Here is a 16,628-nt window from a genome sequence, read left to right on the forward strand (position 1 = left end):
GTGCTTTTGAGCTTTTGCAATCTCATCCAAAACATCTTTGCACAATGTGTTTTGCCTAGGTATTTTCCGATCACTTTCATGTCTTATGTTTAATCTTTAACCCATTTTGTATTTCTTTTGGGTATGGTGAAAAATAACACTCTAGTTTAACTCTTCTGCATGTTTCTATCCAATTCACACAGCACCGTTTCTTGATTGACAGGACTGCCTCTTCCCTAATGTATATTCTTAGAAATTAGTTGGAAATCAGTCAGCTGGAAACATGGGGAATGTGGTGGGGGCAGGTTATGGTCATTTAGCATCAGTGACTCACTGCTCATGATGACCACAAAAACACTGCGATGCCTGGTTTGTCTGGACTGCTCCACTTCTGACCTAGCTTCCTGCTCATGTAACCAGGAGGTAGCAGACAATGTCTCAGGTATTCGTGGACGTGCCACCCCTAGGAGAAACCCAGATGGAGTTCTTGGCTCTGGACTTCAGCCCGACATTACCCCTGGTGAATCAATGGATGGAATATCTGTCTGTCTCAGTCTCTGTGTTTTTCAAATAAAATGAAAACAACTGATTAAAATGTAAAAATAGTTTGGTTATACATGAAAGGATTTATTACTCAATTGGTAAATTGGGCTGTTTCCAAGTCAATACCTTAATATATCAATTGCTATAATTTTGTGAAATATTGTGAAGTCAGGTAGTGTACTCCATCTTGCTTTGTATTTTTCTTGAAGTTTCTATCTTTTATCTATGTAATTTGTGATTTAACAAGAATTTTTGAATTGTCCTTTAGGTTCTGTGAAGTATTAATATTTTGGCAGGATTTGCATTGAATCTGTAATGTTCTTTGGGAGTAGCATAGGCTTTTTAACAATGTTGATCCTTCGAATCCATAAACATTGGATATCCTTCCAATTTTTTGAGCCTTCTTCAATTTTTTCATTTGATAATTTGTTTAGAGTTATGCATGTCTTTAAACAGATTTATTCATATTTTGCAGTTTTTCATAGCTAGTATAAGTGAGACTGCTGTCTTGATTTCATTTTCAGATAATGTGTGAAAACAGACAATTATAACAAGTATAATCTCTAATGCTATAGTTGTATGTATTTACAATGCAACTGAATTTTAAGTTTGTTTTGTTGCTGAATTCATGTTGCTGAACTCATGTATCACTTTTAACGGTTTTTTTGGTGGAGTCCTGGTGATTTTCTATTTATATGATCAGATTGTCTGAAAACAGTGACTGTTGGACTCCTCTTTTCCAAAGTATGTGCCCCTTATTTCTTTCTGTCACCTGAGTGCTCTACAGTAGTTTTCAGGACACAGAGCTCAGGAAGCAGGAGGATAGTTTGTGCAAGAGGCTGCTGAGACGCATGCAAAGCAGAGGAACATCCCAGGCCAGGACGCCACAGCCTACCTGCAGCTGTGTTCTATTTGGGGCCTGAGACCACTGCAGTTGCTCAGCAGTGATAGAGTTCACAAGCATTTCTGTTCACCTTGGACCGTGGGTCTCTAGCTGGCTTCCTATTCAGGAGAAGAAAGGGGCAGGCAGGCCAGCTCCAAGGCCAGGCTTTGTTCTCTCAGGCCAGTGTGAGGAGGCAGAGGGAGTCAGGTGCTGCATGCAGGCCTAGGGTGCTGTTGCTTAGTCCATCTGTAGAGTGGGCATGGGGTTCTCTAAATCCCTTTATAGAATCCAGTCGTCCCACCTCAAGTTCAAAGTCTGAGATTGCGATGATTCTCCCTCGTACAATTTCCATATTTGAAAGCTGCTTCCCATAGATTCTTCCCTGATCCTTACATAGCTACCCTGGTGTGGAAAATGAACAAACACTGGTGAGCCAGTGACTTCATTCCCATTTAAGGAAAGCTGGTTTATCAGTGTTCTCTTTTCCGTGTCAGTTCCCTGCTTCTCATTGAGGTAGGAAAGAATTGAAGGGCTTGCCCAATAGGGTTATATGCAACAGAGAGGGTGAGTCAGGAGGAAATGGTCTTGGACATGCCTCTAAGCTCAGGTGTGGCTCATAAAATGGGATGACCAGAGATGTGGGAGGTAACAAAAAAAAAAGCCTGTGTCCATAGCCTTTTTTGGACATCAAGTGACAACTAGGAGGTGAAGTAGAATGTTCTCCCAGAGAACAACAGGTTCAAACAGGTTAGTCCAAGATAGGAGGGAGGAGATAAATACCTCCTGGGTGGAGCTAGAGGGTAATTATGAAAGAAGATATCTATTCTTCAATGATTAACCCTGCCTCCCAATAGCATTATGCTCTGATAAAGTAGCCCAGTGATAGTGTATCAGTGGTGAGGAAATCTAATAAAGCTGGTTCAGCCTGGTTTGGATTTTGAGCTGCACCTGCCTTCTGCTGAGATGGTGCCGGGACTGTGGAATCTCCTACTGGGGCTGGCGGGGCTGCTGTTCTGGCTGTGTGTGCTGCCCTGGGCTGAGGGTGGCAAGGTGCTCGTGATGTACCTAGATGGAAGTCCCTGGTTCAGCATGCGGAAGGTTGTGCAGGAGCTCCATGCCCGAGGCCACCAGGCTGTGGTCCTCACTTCAGAGGTGAAACTGCACGTCAAAGCAGAGGACTTCTTCACCCTAAAAACCTACAGCATTCCTTACACTCAGGAGGAATTTAATGAACTGTTCTTCGGTAACTCTAGAAATATGTTTGACACCACAGATTCACTGAAGAAATTTCCTGACACTTTCACAGCTATGAGAAATCTATCTACGTTCTTTTTCAGGTCTTGTGCAGCTCTTTTGTACAACAAACCTCTGATTAGGCAGTTGAATGACAGCTCTTTTGATGTGGTTATAACTGATCCTGTCTTCCCCTGTGGGGCACTGCTGGCTAAGTACCTGTCGATTCCTGCTGTGTTCTTTTTGCGTGCTGTTCCCTGTGACCTGGACTTTGAGGGCACACAGTGTCCCAATCCCTCCTCGTATATTCCCAGGCTCATGACAATGAACTCAGACCACATGACTTTCCTGCAAAGGGTCAAGAACATCCTCTACCCTCTGGGCATGAAGTACTTTTGCCATATTTCTTATGATCCATATGAGAGCCTTGCATCTGAACTTTTTCAGAGAGAGGTGTCCTTGGTGGACATCCTCAGCCATGGTTCTGTGTGGCTGTTCCGAGAAGACTTTGTGCTGGACTACCCCAGGCCCATCATGCCCAGCATGGTCTTCATTGGGGGCATTAACTGTGCCAACAGGAAGCCACTCTCTCAGGTCTGTATTGCTGCTTTAATCCAATTAATGACATAGGTAAAATGCATTTAATTAATAGCTAAAACTTACAAATTCTTAGCTATGCACTTCTCTCTTGAAAGTTTTCTCTCTGTCATTGTCCTAATAGTCTTTTATGGGAGCAGTTTTTAGGGAACCATCATGGTCCCTAATATTAATGAGGTGCAAAGAACAGACTGTGTTAAGTTAGAGGCAATGGTGTGACTCCATCAAGACTGCTTCTCAAAGCTCTTTTCTCTCATCTGATTCTCTTCAGCTGTGACAGATGAAACTGAGTTGTGAACTAATATTTTAGGAATTGTTGCTGGCTTGTTTTCAGTAGAAGTATGTGCTAGCATTTTGTTTCTATAATGAAATTCTTGACAGAGTCTTCTGAAGGAACCAGAGATATGTTAGGTCATAGCTTTTGGGTTCCAATTTCAAGAGCAAGCAGTCAGCTTGATTTGGAATCTGGTGAGGATAGCAGAATGTAAAGGCAGGAGTCTCATTTTATGGGGTGGTCTGATCTCAAGCCAGGAACAGAAAAGAAATGAGAGAAAGTTGAACCAAACTCATGGTTTGGAAACAACTCACACATAACCACTCCCTTGGAGTTTCTGAGAGGATGTCTCTGTGACCTAGGAACAACACACCTTGAAGCCCTCTAAACATCTAACGATTCCACTTCCCAATAGTATGCATTCTGGAGACCATGTCTTGAAGACACGGACCTTTCCAGGACACAGGAACATTTGTACCCTGGCAAAGAATAAAGGGATTGGCAGATTGCACTTGATGATATGACAGTTTTTTAATGGCCCTGTTTTGGAAGGGATTTAGGTGAGATCAAAGTTGACCTCACCTCTCAGAAAGGCCAGGTAGGTTAAGTGGAAGTGAGACATTAAGATGTGAACTCTGTGATCAGACAACATGATCATGGAAACCAACTTTCCAGTGCTAGAGCCATGCTGATAGGCAGCTTTGCTCCCAGGATGGGGTGTCTGTTGTATGACGTAGTGACAAACCTGAGCTGGGGGACACTGTGGTGGTTGTTCTCAACTAGGTCTTGTAAGTTCATGTACCGTACAGTGACATAATTAAGGAGTGATGGAAGGGACAAAACTGTGAGCCTTGAAAACCCATAGAACATGGGGTCAGTGATGAGGAGACCTGACACTAAAGAGCAAAGAGGATGACCACCACACCACAGCCCCGCCCAATACCCGGTTGCTCCCAAGTGGGATCTGCTCCTTTAGCAGACATCTCAGAGGTAGTGTACATGGATCTTAAATATTTGGGTTTAACTCAAAACAGGATCCCTGTAAGCCAGATTTCCTTTCTTGGGTGGCAAGAACTCAGTAACTGGTGTCATGACCACTGGCAGGAAGCCTGAGTCGGCAGCCAGAGCAGGGGCTTGAATGAAGCCATGTAAGTGTCTGGACTACTGGGTCAAATGCCTATTCCACTGGATTAATTTGTAAAGTCTTGTAGTCATCTTAATCCTGGTACCTCTTGTATCCAGGAAGCAGCTACCCAGGTACCTTGGGGCCTAGTGCTCTGATCTCAAAGGTTAGTGCTGGCTGAATCCCACATTTCTGTGGGGTTTGCATGTCATTCCCCTTGTATGCCGTACTTTGTTGACAGTGTGTTCAGCCCACAAAACCTGCTTGCAAAGGACTCAGAACTTGCTGTATTTGTAACCTGTCTAGTGTTTGGTTCTCATGCCTCATGCAAGAATACATCAGACATGACCATGGGACAGAACACTTTGTGATGGACATTGCTGAGGCAACTATGACCCCACAAGTATTCAGGGACTGCCAAAATTATGTGGTTTCCTCTGATGCAGTGTGTGTGTGTGTGTGTGTGAGAGAGAGAGAAAGAGAGAGAGAGACGCCTCAGCCAATCAGCATTCATAAACCTAGCTTGAAGTATGTGTCATACATGAGAGGGATGTTTGTGTGGGCTGAGTGCAACGTTAACATGCCACCAACTAGTCGTGCAACTGGGAGGCGTCCTGTGCCATCAGAGTGTGCTCTGGCCAACCCTGTCTGTGAAATAAGTTTCATGCTTTTGTCCTCCAACCTTCCAGAAACCAAATGAATACTTGTCTTACAAGTCATCAGTTGGTGATAATTTGTTACGGCAACCATGAAATAAAAGCAATACGACTATTACCAGCTTTCTCTGCTTTTAAAAAGTTTAGGAGGTAGTAGGACACATGTAGGAGGCAGCGACACTCCCTCAGCCAGCAGCATGTTTGTGCAACAACCAACCAAGCTGAGGGCAGAAGACTTACCTTTCACCTCTGTAAACTCAAAACACGTCCAGTTAAACAGACCAAGCGCACCACCTGGCCGTGCTTCAAACCAAATGAAAAAATTTTAAAAATTTAAAAATGGACGGGTCAAGGTTCCGTGAACATTCTGACCAGCTCCAGGAAATAACCGATGGCCGTGGTACCGAGTTTAATAAATAGCAAAGTGCACAGAGATATTTACAACAGTTTTTTAAAGACAAAGATCCTAGGCATGTGGCCCCCACAATAATGACAAAGCAGGCATGGGAAGGACCCGTTTATGAATCCTGGGGGACAGCTGTTGTTGGAGTACAGTTCACTCAGAACTGTTTAAACAGTCCTGTTACTTGCTGAAACACGTGTTTGGCTGTCAGGTGACTCAGACTACTGGGTGTCCATGTGTAGCAACTGCTCTTTGCCATTTATAATCAGCGACTTGAGCTCCCCGTCTTCCTCCACTTCCACCCGTTCCTGTCCATTCTCCACGATCCTTCGGGTGGTGATCTTTCTGCCGTTAACCATCTCGGTGGAGGTGGACACAGACTTGAAGGTGCCTACGCCGCCGCCACCGGACACCGAGAAGGAGGAAACGCTTCCGTTTCCCAGGGAACCGAAGGTAGTAAATCCCGTGTCAAAGGCAGAAAACCCGCCCCCGAAGGCTGGAAATTCGCCGGCGGCGGCGAAGAGCGGGCCCGACCCTCTGCTTCGGCTGCCCCGGGAGCCCCTCCGGCTCCCGTGAAGGTTCTCCAGCGGGTCCGCAAAGAAGTGGAAGGAGACGGGGTCCCGGCCGCCGAAGAAGTCCCTGAAGACGTCGGCGGGGTCGCGGAAGGTGAAGACGAACTGGAAGCGGTCCTCGCAGGGCCCGCCGCCCGCGCTGCAGCCCTCCAGCCCGGCCTGGCCGCAGCGGTCGTACACGTCGCGCTTCTGGGCATCCGACAGCACCTCGTAGGCCTCGGCTACCTGCTTGAAGCGCCGCTCAGCGTCTTCCTTGTTGTCGGGGTTTTTGTCCGGGTGCCACTTGAGCGCCAGCTTGCGGTACGCCTTCCTGATGGCCTCGGACGACGCGTGCCGCGGCACGCCCAGCACCTCGTAGTAGTCCACCATGTCCGAGGCCTCCGCGGCCCGCACGAGCCCAACTGGCGAGGCGAACAGCCCGCGAGGGTCACGCGCCCTGCCGGAGGGCCGTCCCTTGTGACGTGGCTGCGGCCCATTGGCCAAGGCTGCCCTGGCATCCCAGGATGCTGCGCGTGCTTGACGAGGCTGCGCCGTCTCCCTTGTGACGTGGCTGCGACCCATTGGTGGAGATTGCCCCGGCATCCCAGAATGCTGTGCTGGAGAGCTCTGATGCCTCACGCATGGGAATGACAGCCCAGTCCGCCGAGGCTCGTCTTTGTTCCAAGCACGGTGGGCAGAAGGGGAGCTTAGGCGGGCCTTTGAAAATGTGCCTTTTAAACCTGACTTGGTATTAGGGGCTTTCTTCAGCCTAGGAGAGAGATGGAGTGATGGCCATGGGCGTAGGCTGGCCCTGGGCTGACAAAGCAGTGTTCCCTGTCTAGGATGGCAGTTTTCGTATATTTTGACCTCAGGGTTCTTTTGGTTTTGCTTGTGATAATGGAAAAGATAGACTCAGTCAATAATAAGACATCTAGTACACAGTGATGTAACTCATTTTTTAAAAAGATTTATTTTATTCTTATTACAAAGTCAGATACACAGAGAGGAGGAGAGACAGAGAGGAAGATCTTCCGTCCGATGATTCACTCCCCAAGTGAGCACAACGGCTGGTGTTGTGCCGATCCGAAGCTGGGTACCAGGAACTTCCTCCAGGTCTCCCACGCAGGTGCAGGGTCCCAAATCTTTGGGCCGTCCTCAACTGCTTTCCCAGGTCACAAGCAGGGAGCTGGATGGGAAGCAGAGCTGCCAGGATTAGAACCGGCGTCCATATGGGAACCCCGGGACGTTCAAGGCGAGGACTTTAGTCACTAGACCACGCCGCCGGCCAGTAACTGATTTTTTTTTTTTTTTTTTATGTGTGTGAGGAAATAATTCAAAACAAATTGAGTAAGAGCATGGTACTTTACATTTCTGTTGTTTGCTGGTGCTTTTTCATCTTTTGTTATGACGTGGCTTTAGTAAGAAACAGCGTTGGCCTTCAGTCTCTTGTGCGAGTAAGTGGCCACTGTGGAAAAGTCTGGTGTACATGCAGGAGAGAATTAGCGGAAAAGTCAGACAAAATGGTTATGTGGAAACAATGTTCCGTTGCAAAACTCCCATAGAAAATCTGGATTCTGCGGACAGAGGCTTGAGAGCTGTTTGTCTAGCATACCAAAACCATTAAAGCGTGCAGGCCATGTTTATCTGGCTGTGGGAAAACACTGGGCACAGTGGTTATGCCTGCAAAAACTATGTCATGATCAGAATTTTTCCTTTTTGGTATTAAGTTTCTCCTTATTCTCTATTGGATACTATATTCTCTGATAAGTTGTGATGCAACACCCCAATTAAAGTAACCTAAGGGGAAAATGATTAACTGATAAACCATGTACACCTTGGTTTCACCAAATGATTTCGCCACACAGTGAAGGCAGGTCTCCAGGGACTATATCATTGATCCAGAACAAACTGCAGAGCTTGTATCACTTTGAGTGGCGAAACTTGAAGCTTTGACCTTAACTCTTGGCGATAATGCAATGAACTGACAGAAGCTGAAAGAACAATTCAGGGTAGCTCTGGAAAGTACCAAACAACCTTTGGGAAGGGTAAGCAATCCAGAATGGCCGGAGAGAAGTGAGTTAGGATGGGTGGGCTGGGGTCTGTTGCAGGGAGTCCTAAGTGCAAGACTGAGGGGTCTGAATTTCCCTCTGAGCCAAGTAGAACTGTTCTGTGAGAAGTCCCAAGAGGTAGTGGAGGGGGGATGGATAGGGTAGCTGAGTCCTAAGAGACGGGGAGACCCACAGTTGGGACACTGAAACCAAACCAAACCAGCAGTTGGGTCTGATAAAATCACCCAGATTCAGCACTGCTTGCTTAGATTTGGGGCCCAGAGCAAAGACAGGAGGAGGGAAATCCTCTCTGAATAGAAACTGACTGGACACTGTCTATAGAATAGTGTTCTGGTGCCTGTGAGTCCCAGGGCCAAACCCCAAGTGTACGCAGTAGGTCTGTGTGTCTATAGTTTCATAGCAAGAACAGCTCTGCAGACTGCTGCCAGCTACAAGATAGAACAGAAAACCAGAGACAGTCTGGTTGCCCCTGAAGACTCCCATAGGTGACCCGGAGAGTGATGGCTGGGTCTAAGTTGTCCTTTAGGAACAAATCTTTTCACCCTGGTTTGCTTACAGAACTAGGAGCATGCTGAGGGTTAGGGTTCACTTCTGGCTTGGGTGAGACCCTTTCACTGTGCTGTGGTGCATTTCGTGGGACACCTATGCCCCATTACCAGAACATGGCTCACCCTGCTCTGTACTTGCCTGGTTGGGTGTTAATCTCCCCTGGTATATAGGGACAGTTTCTAAACTGATTTTTTGGCCCCAGCTCCTAGCATAGAGCCTGAACCACAGAAGTCCTCCCATGTCCCTATGGGTTTTGAGTGTCAGATCTGCTTGGGATCCAGGAAGGCTGGATTGTTTAGTGATATGATTGATGAGTGTGCAGGTTAGAACCAGCATTGCCTGCTCAGGGGCAGAGTCATGATCCTTTTGGAGTGTCTCTGCATGCAGAAGCCTCTAAAAACCAGCAAGTGGGGGGTGATTGCAGCAAGTCCCGAGACAATTGCAGTGATGCCTGCGTGTGTAGCTCCTTTGCCCGGGTCATCTCCAGATAAATGCTCCTGACAAGGAGACTCAATTATTGCTCTCAGAGTTTAACCCAGACTGGGATCTTCAGATAATGCTGGGGACAAAGAGCAAAGGTCTCGCTTGTATCCTTTCCACCTGCTGACGATCAAGAGTTCTTGTGGCTGGGGAGGATTTTCCAGTTGTGCGTGTGTGTGTGTGCATGCGTGCATGTGTGTACACCCAGGGAGAGGCCCAGCCATACTGGGAACTTGGTGAAGGAAGAATGGTGGCCCATAGGCACCCCGAGTACCAGAATGGCAGGGACAAGCTATTCAGCAGTATGCTTATGGTCCCCTGTACCTTTCCCAGCATGGGTGACTCGTGATAATGTAGGTGATCAGAATGTTGAGATTCTGATGGGTGGATTCCGTCTCTGCTCTGGTTGGTCATTTCTTTGGAAGGGGGCACTTGTATTTAGCAACTGTGATGTCTTTCTTCCTGATTTTTCTTCTGGCCTCCCCTGGAGCACAGCTGGAACTGGATGTTGGTCACCCTGTGCATTGTCCTTGGCCTCACAGTCTGGTTTCTGCCTTCTCTCCTCTTATTTCAGCTGGGTAGGTTTTCTTCTGATTTCTAGTTGGCTGTAACTTTCCATTAAGGTTTTCACACAGTTGCTTGGATATGATTGGGGCAGCTGAAGAGCTGTTGCTAAGAGCAGAGGCTCTGGGCCCTGACACCAAGGGCTTGCGTCTCAGCTCCGCCACTATGGAAATACTGGACTCTGCCAAATCTCTGCCTCTCTCACCCTCAGTGGGAAGATAGCACCAGCCTCTGTAGGATAGCTCTAGGGGATTACAGAGGACTTGTGAGGTGCTTAGCCTGTGTACATAGCACAGACTCAGGAAACTTAAACTCTCTTCATTGTTTTTGTCAAGTTCTCTCCTTGGCCTTCAACTCAGTCATCACAATTTCTCAGTGGATCTTATTTGCTCTGAACCTTGGGTTCCTGCGAGGAATGTAATTTAACTTGCTTGTGTGCTTGAAGTAATTCAAAACATTTGTGGAACACAGAACTGAAAGATTATGTTAACGCAAAAGGTTTTGAAATCCATGCATCAAGGGTTCTCTAAAAGATTCATAGGAAATGCATACTATGGATTCCAGAAACGAAGCTTATCTTTTAATTTCATTTTCTATACTTTTTAAAAGTCCATCACATTTTGTCTTTCTTTTTAGAGAATGTTCTTTCTGAATGAATGCAGATCTATCTTTGGAGAGGGCTTGCGTGCACATGCTCTGGAGCAGAGTTCCCTTTCCGGTCACTCCAGCCCAGCATGTCCCCAGCCCTGGGTCCCTCTCTGTGATCTCCAGTGTCCCTGTTTGTGCAATATGTGAACCCGTTTCTAACGAGGGAACATGAGCTCTGGGGAAGCAGGAGACTTGTAGCTGGTGGTCTCTGCTACAGCATGAAGACCCAGTGCTGTGCTGGGCTTGATGAATCAAAAACAGACACAAACGATGACACTGAGTCCCATTTGAGATGTGAAGAACGACCGCCACAGAGGTGTCAATGGCCAAAGTTAGGCTGGAATGTCTTCCTTTCTTTCCTAGAAGAAGTTTTATTCCTGAAACGGAAGTTTAATTTGTCATTGCATAGTCCCTTTCCCTTTCTGATAACACTTTTGTGGTCCAAGAAAAAATCCTAATTAATGAACCCAGAGGTGCTGAAGGTAATGTCTGTGGCCACTCAAGAATCTGTATCAGTTCAACTGTGATGGCAGTTAAAAAAAAAAAGAAAGAAGGAGAAGGAGGAGGGGGAGGAGGAAGAAGGACCAGGAGGAGGCGAAGGAGGAGGAGGAAGAGGAGGAGGAAGAGAAGAAAGCGCAGTGAGCCTCCCCCACTTTATCTCTACTTCCTGCTCGTCATACAACTGTTTGTGGTCACGTGACTCTTTCAAACATTAACTTGTTTGGTAGATTGGTCTTGTAACATGTGAGTAGGAAAGAGCGGATGTACTCCCGGTAGGAAAGGAACGGAGACAGAGCACCATGGTAGCAAGCTGCCAGGACCCACGTTGTCTGTTCATCCTGGGCTTGCTGCTGTGTGTGCTCAGCCCCACTGTGTGTCATGCCTCAAAGCTGCTGTTGGTCCCCGTCGATGGAAGCCACTGGTTGAGCATGCTTGGGCTCATCCAGCAACTGCAGCAGAAGGGACATGAGATAGTGGTTGTGGCATCTGATGCCTCGTTGTTTATAAAAGAGGGAGCATCGTACACATTGAAGAAGTACCCCGTACCATTCCAAAGGGAGGAAGTGGAGGAAAGCTTTCTCATGCTTGGACGTCTTGTTTTTGAGAATGCTTCCTTCCTGCAACGAGTGGTCACGACCTACAAGAAAGTCAAAAAGGACTCTGCTCTTCTGTTGTCTGCCTGCTCCCACCTACTGTACAACAAGGAAGTCATGGCCTCCCTGGAGGAAAGCAGCTTTGATGCCGTGCTCACTGACCCCTTCCTGCCTTGTGGCTCCATTGTAGCTCAGTACCTGGCTCTGCCTGCTGTCTTCTTCTTGAATGCACTGCCATGCGGCATGGACTTCAAGGGTACCCAGTGCCCCAACCCACTGTCCTACGTGCCTAGGATGATGACCTCTGCCTCAGATCACATGACTTTCCTGGAGCGAGTGAAGAACATGCTTGTTGCATTGATGGAGAACTTCATGTGTGATGTGGTTTATTCTCCATATGCGTCACTGGCCTCAGAAGTCCTTCAGAGAGATGTGACCATCCAGGAACTAGTGAGCCTTGCTTCCGTGTGGCTGGTCAGAGGTGATTTTGTGAAGGACTACCCCAGGCCCATCATGCCCAACATGGTTTTTGTGGGTGGGATCAACTGCTTTCACAGACACCCTCTGTCCCAGGTGTGTATTTGAGCAGGACCTCCCAGCCACTCTTTTTGCAAGTTCTCCGGGTGGATGACTTCGCTGAAGGAGTACTCTGGGATAGTTTAAAATGACCTCTTTTGTGAGTCTTCTGCGCCTGAGTTCATCTGTCTTTGACATCATCTTCTGGGCTGTCTCTTGATAAACTCAGATACATGTTTTGATGTTTTACTCTGTGTGCTCTGATGAATAACAGTCAGTCAGTTGCAACAAAACATTTGTGCCAGGAGCACAAAGTGTTAGGTTTGCGGCACCTTGCATAGACAAAAAGTGTAGCATACACTTGGACCTTGATTGGCTGAGTTATGCAACATCCGAGATTGATGAAATCATTGTTTGATAGTTACAGGTCTTGGGAAGCGAAGTCGTTTTTCTGGTTCTGGTTACAGCTCTGGTCTCCAGATCAGGAGTGGGGGACATCTAGCTTGTGGGCCTGCAGAGCCATTTGGTGTGGCCCTGCCGAGGCAACTGCAGTCAGAGCTTGAAATTCAAAGCCTCTCTAACAGGCTAGTTCTTAATAACTTCGTACGACCCGTGAATGATGTTATGAATATCTCGATGGCCCCTGCTACAGATAGTCCAATAGGCAGCTAGGTCCTGCATACCTTTCTGCTAACAAATTAATTATACTTCTCAAGTTGTGACACTGATTAGTCATTTTCCCAGAAATGAGAGTATGTTAATTTCTCACTCCACAGTGCTGAAATAAGCAAAAGGTAGTGATCATACCATCTTCTCAATCTCAGTGCAGAGAACAGTGACACAGGAGCAGTATCTTCTAATGGAGTGTTGGGGAAGGACTCTGAAGGGGTGACATTTCAGTGGACACATATTAATTTCTGAGGGTGGCCCAGTGACCCAGGAACTTCCTGGATGCTGAATTTGGCTCCTGCTGAAGGGTTCTTCTTACCCACAGAGATCCCTGGACTTTATGCCTGTTACAGTTCCAGCATGATTCGTGTTTTAAGTGAGTGTGTGATTGGTGGGGAGAGACTTGGTGCAGCAGAAAGAACAGTAAACGAGGAATCAGGCGCTGGGTTGATGCCTCCACCTCATTGCCATGTGCTCGGAATCCTCCTTCTGTGGGGCTTTGAGTCTTCATCCGTGATGTGGAGCAACATCTGTTGACCCTCCAGAGGTCTGTTGGCTCTGTGATTGCTGTACCCCACAGCCTGTGGTACACGGGTGTGTCTGAACAAGTGGTCTAGTTAAGATAGAAGGAGGTGCTGATTTCCTAAAAGCAAAAATCCAATAATACAGAAAACCATGAATGGCTTTCTTCCTTGTAGAGGGCAAGGCATGGGTGAGCTGTCACCAAACCTATAAGCAAAGTGGGATCAGGGTGTCCACATTCAGGAAGTATTCAAAATTTTGTCATCATCATGAAGAAAGTCATTGTGTTTAGCATTCACTTTGAAACTTAGGACTTTGAAGAAATGCATGTGTGACGCAAATTCTAATCAAAACAGGAGAATTTATCAATGAATCTACTTGGGCATTCCAGAACATATGAACAAAGATTTACTATGTTAGGATTTTCTTCATACTTATTCTGTTTCCTTCTTACTCTGTTTTGTTTCTTGCAGATTCATGTATGCAGTTTTTTTTCCCCATTACAGTGACTGTGTATTTTCCCCATTTTGTTCTGTACCCAATTTTCATTATTTCTAGCCAGTTGCTCAATATTCAGCTATTTCTCCAGAATATTGATTTCCCCAGTTAAAAAACAAATAAAAAAACCCCCAACGCTGACATGCAGTCATTTGCTGATAAAAAAACATTTTGGCTCCTTGTTACAAGAATTCTCTGGAAGCTCTAGAAAAACAGTTGCATAATTCTGGCTATAGCAACCATTTTAGTTTTGCTGCTGATTTTGGTGAAAATGATTTTTTCCTCATTGTTTTGTGTCGTGTTTGCCTTTGCTTTATTTGGCAAATAGCTTTATATATTTATGAGTTCCTCCTCTGGGGTGTTGGTGGGAGAGACTACTGAACTTTATCCACCGCCTTTCTGGCATCTGTGATGTAACTGTAATCCCTTCACCCCACCCACGAATCTGGGTGGTAGGTTAAATTCACTTTATATTGGTTGCTGCCTTGTTTGGTGCAAGCAGGCTCATGTGTAAAAATATCTTGGTAAATTGCATCTGACAGTAGCCCTCTTTGTCTTGTTTTGTGTTTCGATTAGAATTCTGCTTTCTTGATATCGATAGCACCACTCCTGAATTGCTTATAAGTCCCTAGTACTTTTTAACTACTCCTGTATCTTCAAACGTTTTTCTTTCTTTCTAAACAACACTGGGCAGGTATTTTTTGTTTTTAAATCTGGTCAGATTTCTCTAATTTTCTGCTTGAATGTTTCCAGTTGATTGATCTGCTTGTAACTCTCCCCTGTTATGTTAGTTCTCTCTCTCTCTCTTTTTTTTTTTTTTTTTTTTTTTTTTTTTGCCATGTCTCCTTTTCCTGACTTTTACGGTTTTTCAAGTTATTGTTGATTTTTTCCCATGTGCTCATTAAAACAAAACTAAAAAGCCACTCTTGCTCTTCCATTGCCCTGGGGGCAATCTTCGAGCACAACAATTCTCACTTTAGAAATCCTAAACTTGAAGAATAACCCTTAAAGAAAGCCCATAGAGGGAACACCACCTGCCATGAGACATGTCTTTGGTGTATCTGAGCAGCGTTGGGAGAAAAGGGCTGAGACTAGAGGATTCAAGCGTATCAGTCCCTGTCAGGCTGCAGGACCATCTCTCTCTACAGATACCAGTGAGTTGGAGATGAGAGCCACGCATGTTGGGCTTGAGAACAACCAGACCCAGGCTCAGCAGAGCCCAAGATCTCAATGTGGAGAGGAGATGGAAGCTGACTCACGAGATCACAGGGTGTGGGAGAGACAGGCTAATCCCTCACAGGAAAGCAGCGTGCCTCCAGCACCTTGTCTGTGGGCTGCAGAAATGTTCTGGAACTGTGCAAATAAGTGGGAAGTGGAAAATCTATTAGAAAACCTGGAAATGAAAACACAAAACTCCCAAGAAAACTTGTGAGCAAAGGCTCCTGCCGGGTGGGGGAAAGAATGTCGTATTTGGTGAAGAGTCCAGGGATGGGGATAAGGGTCACTTTAGAGTACACGTTGCTTCTTCATTTGGCAGATACAGGGTTGCAAAATCAGGGCAAGGGTTAGGGTGAGTATTGCCAATTAAGGAATGGGTCTCACTTTTATTGTGCCCAATAAAAGCTGGTCTGGGACCTAGGCGTTAGCCATGATAATGGGTTTCTGTGGGTGGCCCTGTTCTCCTCGCTAGAGGAGCTTACGCGCCACTTAAACCTCAATCTACTCCTGCTAGGTGAACTTTGCCTCTTGCTAGTCCTGTGGGTTCGGTTTCTCATGCTAGTCACATCCTGTTGGTTGCCAAGTGGGCATGAGAGAACAAGAGAGGAGAGAAGATTAGACTTGACTCTGTCTGATGTAGGGTTATACATGACCTGAGGAGCAAAGGAAATGTAGTGAGTTCATTACTGCCACCCAGGAGACAGAGCTTAAGGAGCACTGGAAGTGAGCCATCTTTCCTAGAGTATTGGGGACAGGAAGGGGAGAGCAAGCGGAAGCAGAAGAACCCCAAATGCAGTGTGACAGCAGAAAGGACAACCCTGGTGTGCCTGGCCTCCCAAATGAGCTCGATGCAAAATGGCCAACTCATGCCACCATGAGCTTGTGCACTTCAGAGAAGCTGGGGCTGGGGAGGGTGAGTCAGAGAGGACTCTCCTTGGGGTAGGACTGGTCAGTGTTTGGACTTTCCCAGTCACATTCAGCATCAAGGTCAGCAGAAGTCTTGTCCAAATTGTGCATGCTGACATCTGGAATCTCACATCTGGAGTTGACCAATAGCCTAGGGTTTGCCCAGGACTTGATGTTTGGACAGTCCCATGTCCCAGGGAACTGCTGGGTTCTGTCAGTCACACAGTCTTATTCAAATCCTGGGCATTCTTTGGGAATCACACAAAACCACCTGGGAGACTTCCTGGGGTTGATTATATCAGTAACGACCTGCAACTGGGGAAGATGTGCCATGTCACACCTCAGTGGCATAGATGCCATGCCCGCATGCATGTGTGTGTTTGTGTAAGAGACAATTAGTGCATTTACCTGGATTCTGTAATTGCAGAATTTGAAATAGCTAAGTAATAAGCCCTCCTACTTTGCTTTTTAGAATTTATTTACTTGAAAAGAGAAGTAGCAAGACACACACACGCATGTCTTCTGATTCACCTCCTGTGTGTGTGCAACCCAAGTCTCTCTGGTGTCAGTGCTCATTGATAAGAAGGTAGAATCGTGAGTGGAGCAGTAACTCAAACCAATAGCCTGACAAGTACAGGTGTTCCAGGTTGTCC

General features: G+C 46.4%; 2 protein-coding genes across 12 annotated transcripts in view; one reads left to right on the top strand and one right to left on the bottom strand.

Annotated features, from left to right (window-relative positions):
* The window catches only part of LOC101533137 (UDP-glucuronosyltransferase 1-6), a 181,184-nt gene that overhangs the window by 157,633 nt on the left and 6,923 nt on the right, over nt 1-16,628 (top strand). Inside the window, exon 1 of one of the 11 annotated variants that reach the window (XM_058665136.1) lies at nt 2,369-3,232. The exons of 9 other annotated variants lie outside the window; for them this stretch is intronic. In XM_058665136.1, coding sequence (XP_058521119.1) covers nt 2,369-3,232 — 864 coding nt within the window. Of the gene's footprint in view, nt 1-2,368; nt 3,233-11,337; nt 12,220-16,628 lie in introns of those variants that run through there. One more of the 11 variants, XM_012930425.3, reaches the window with a different exon arrangement.
* Nucleotides 5,790-6,749, bottom strand: LOC101525150 (dnaJ homolog subfamily B member 6). The gene has a single exon (XM_004597400.3). The coding sequence runs from the start codon at nt 6,630-6,632 to the stop codon at nt 5,913-5,915; it is 720 nt and encodes a 239-aa protein (XP_004597457.2). The 5' UTR covers nt 6,633-6,749; the 3' UTR covers nt 5,790-5,912.

This window comes from Ochotona princeps, chromosome 5 (assembly GCF_030435755.1).
Source record: "Ochotona princeps isolate mOchPri1 chromosome 5, mOchPri1.hap1, whole genome shotgun sequence".
NCBI classification, from domain to species: domain Eukaryota; kingdom Metazoa; phylum Chordata; class Mammalia; order Lagomorpha; family Ochotonidae; genus Ochotona; species Ochotona princeps.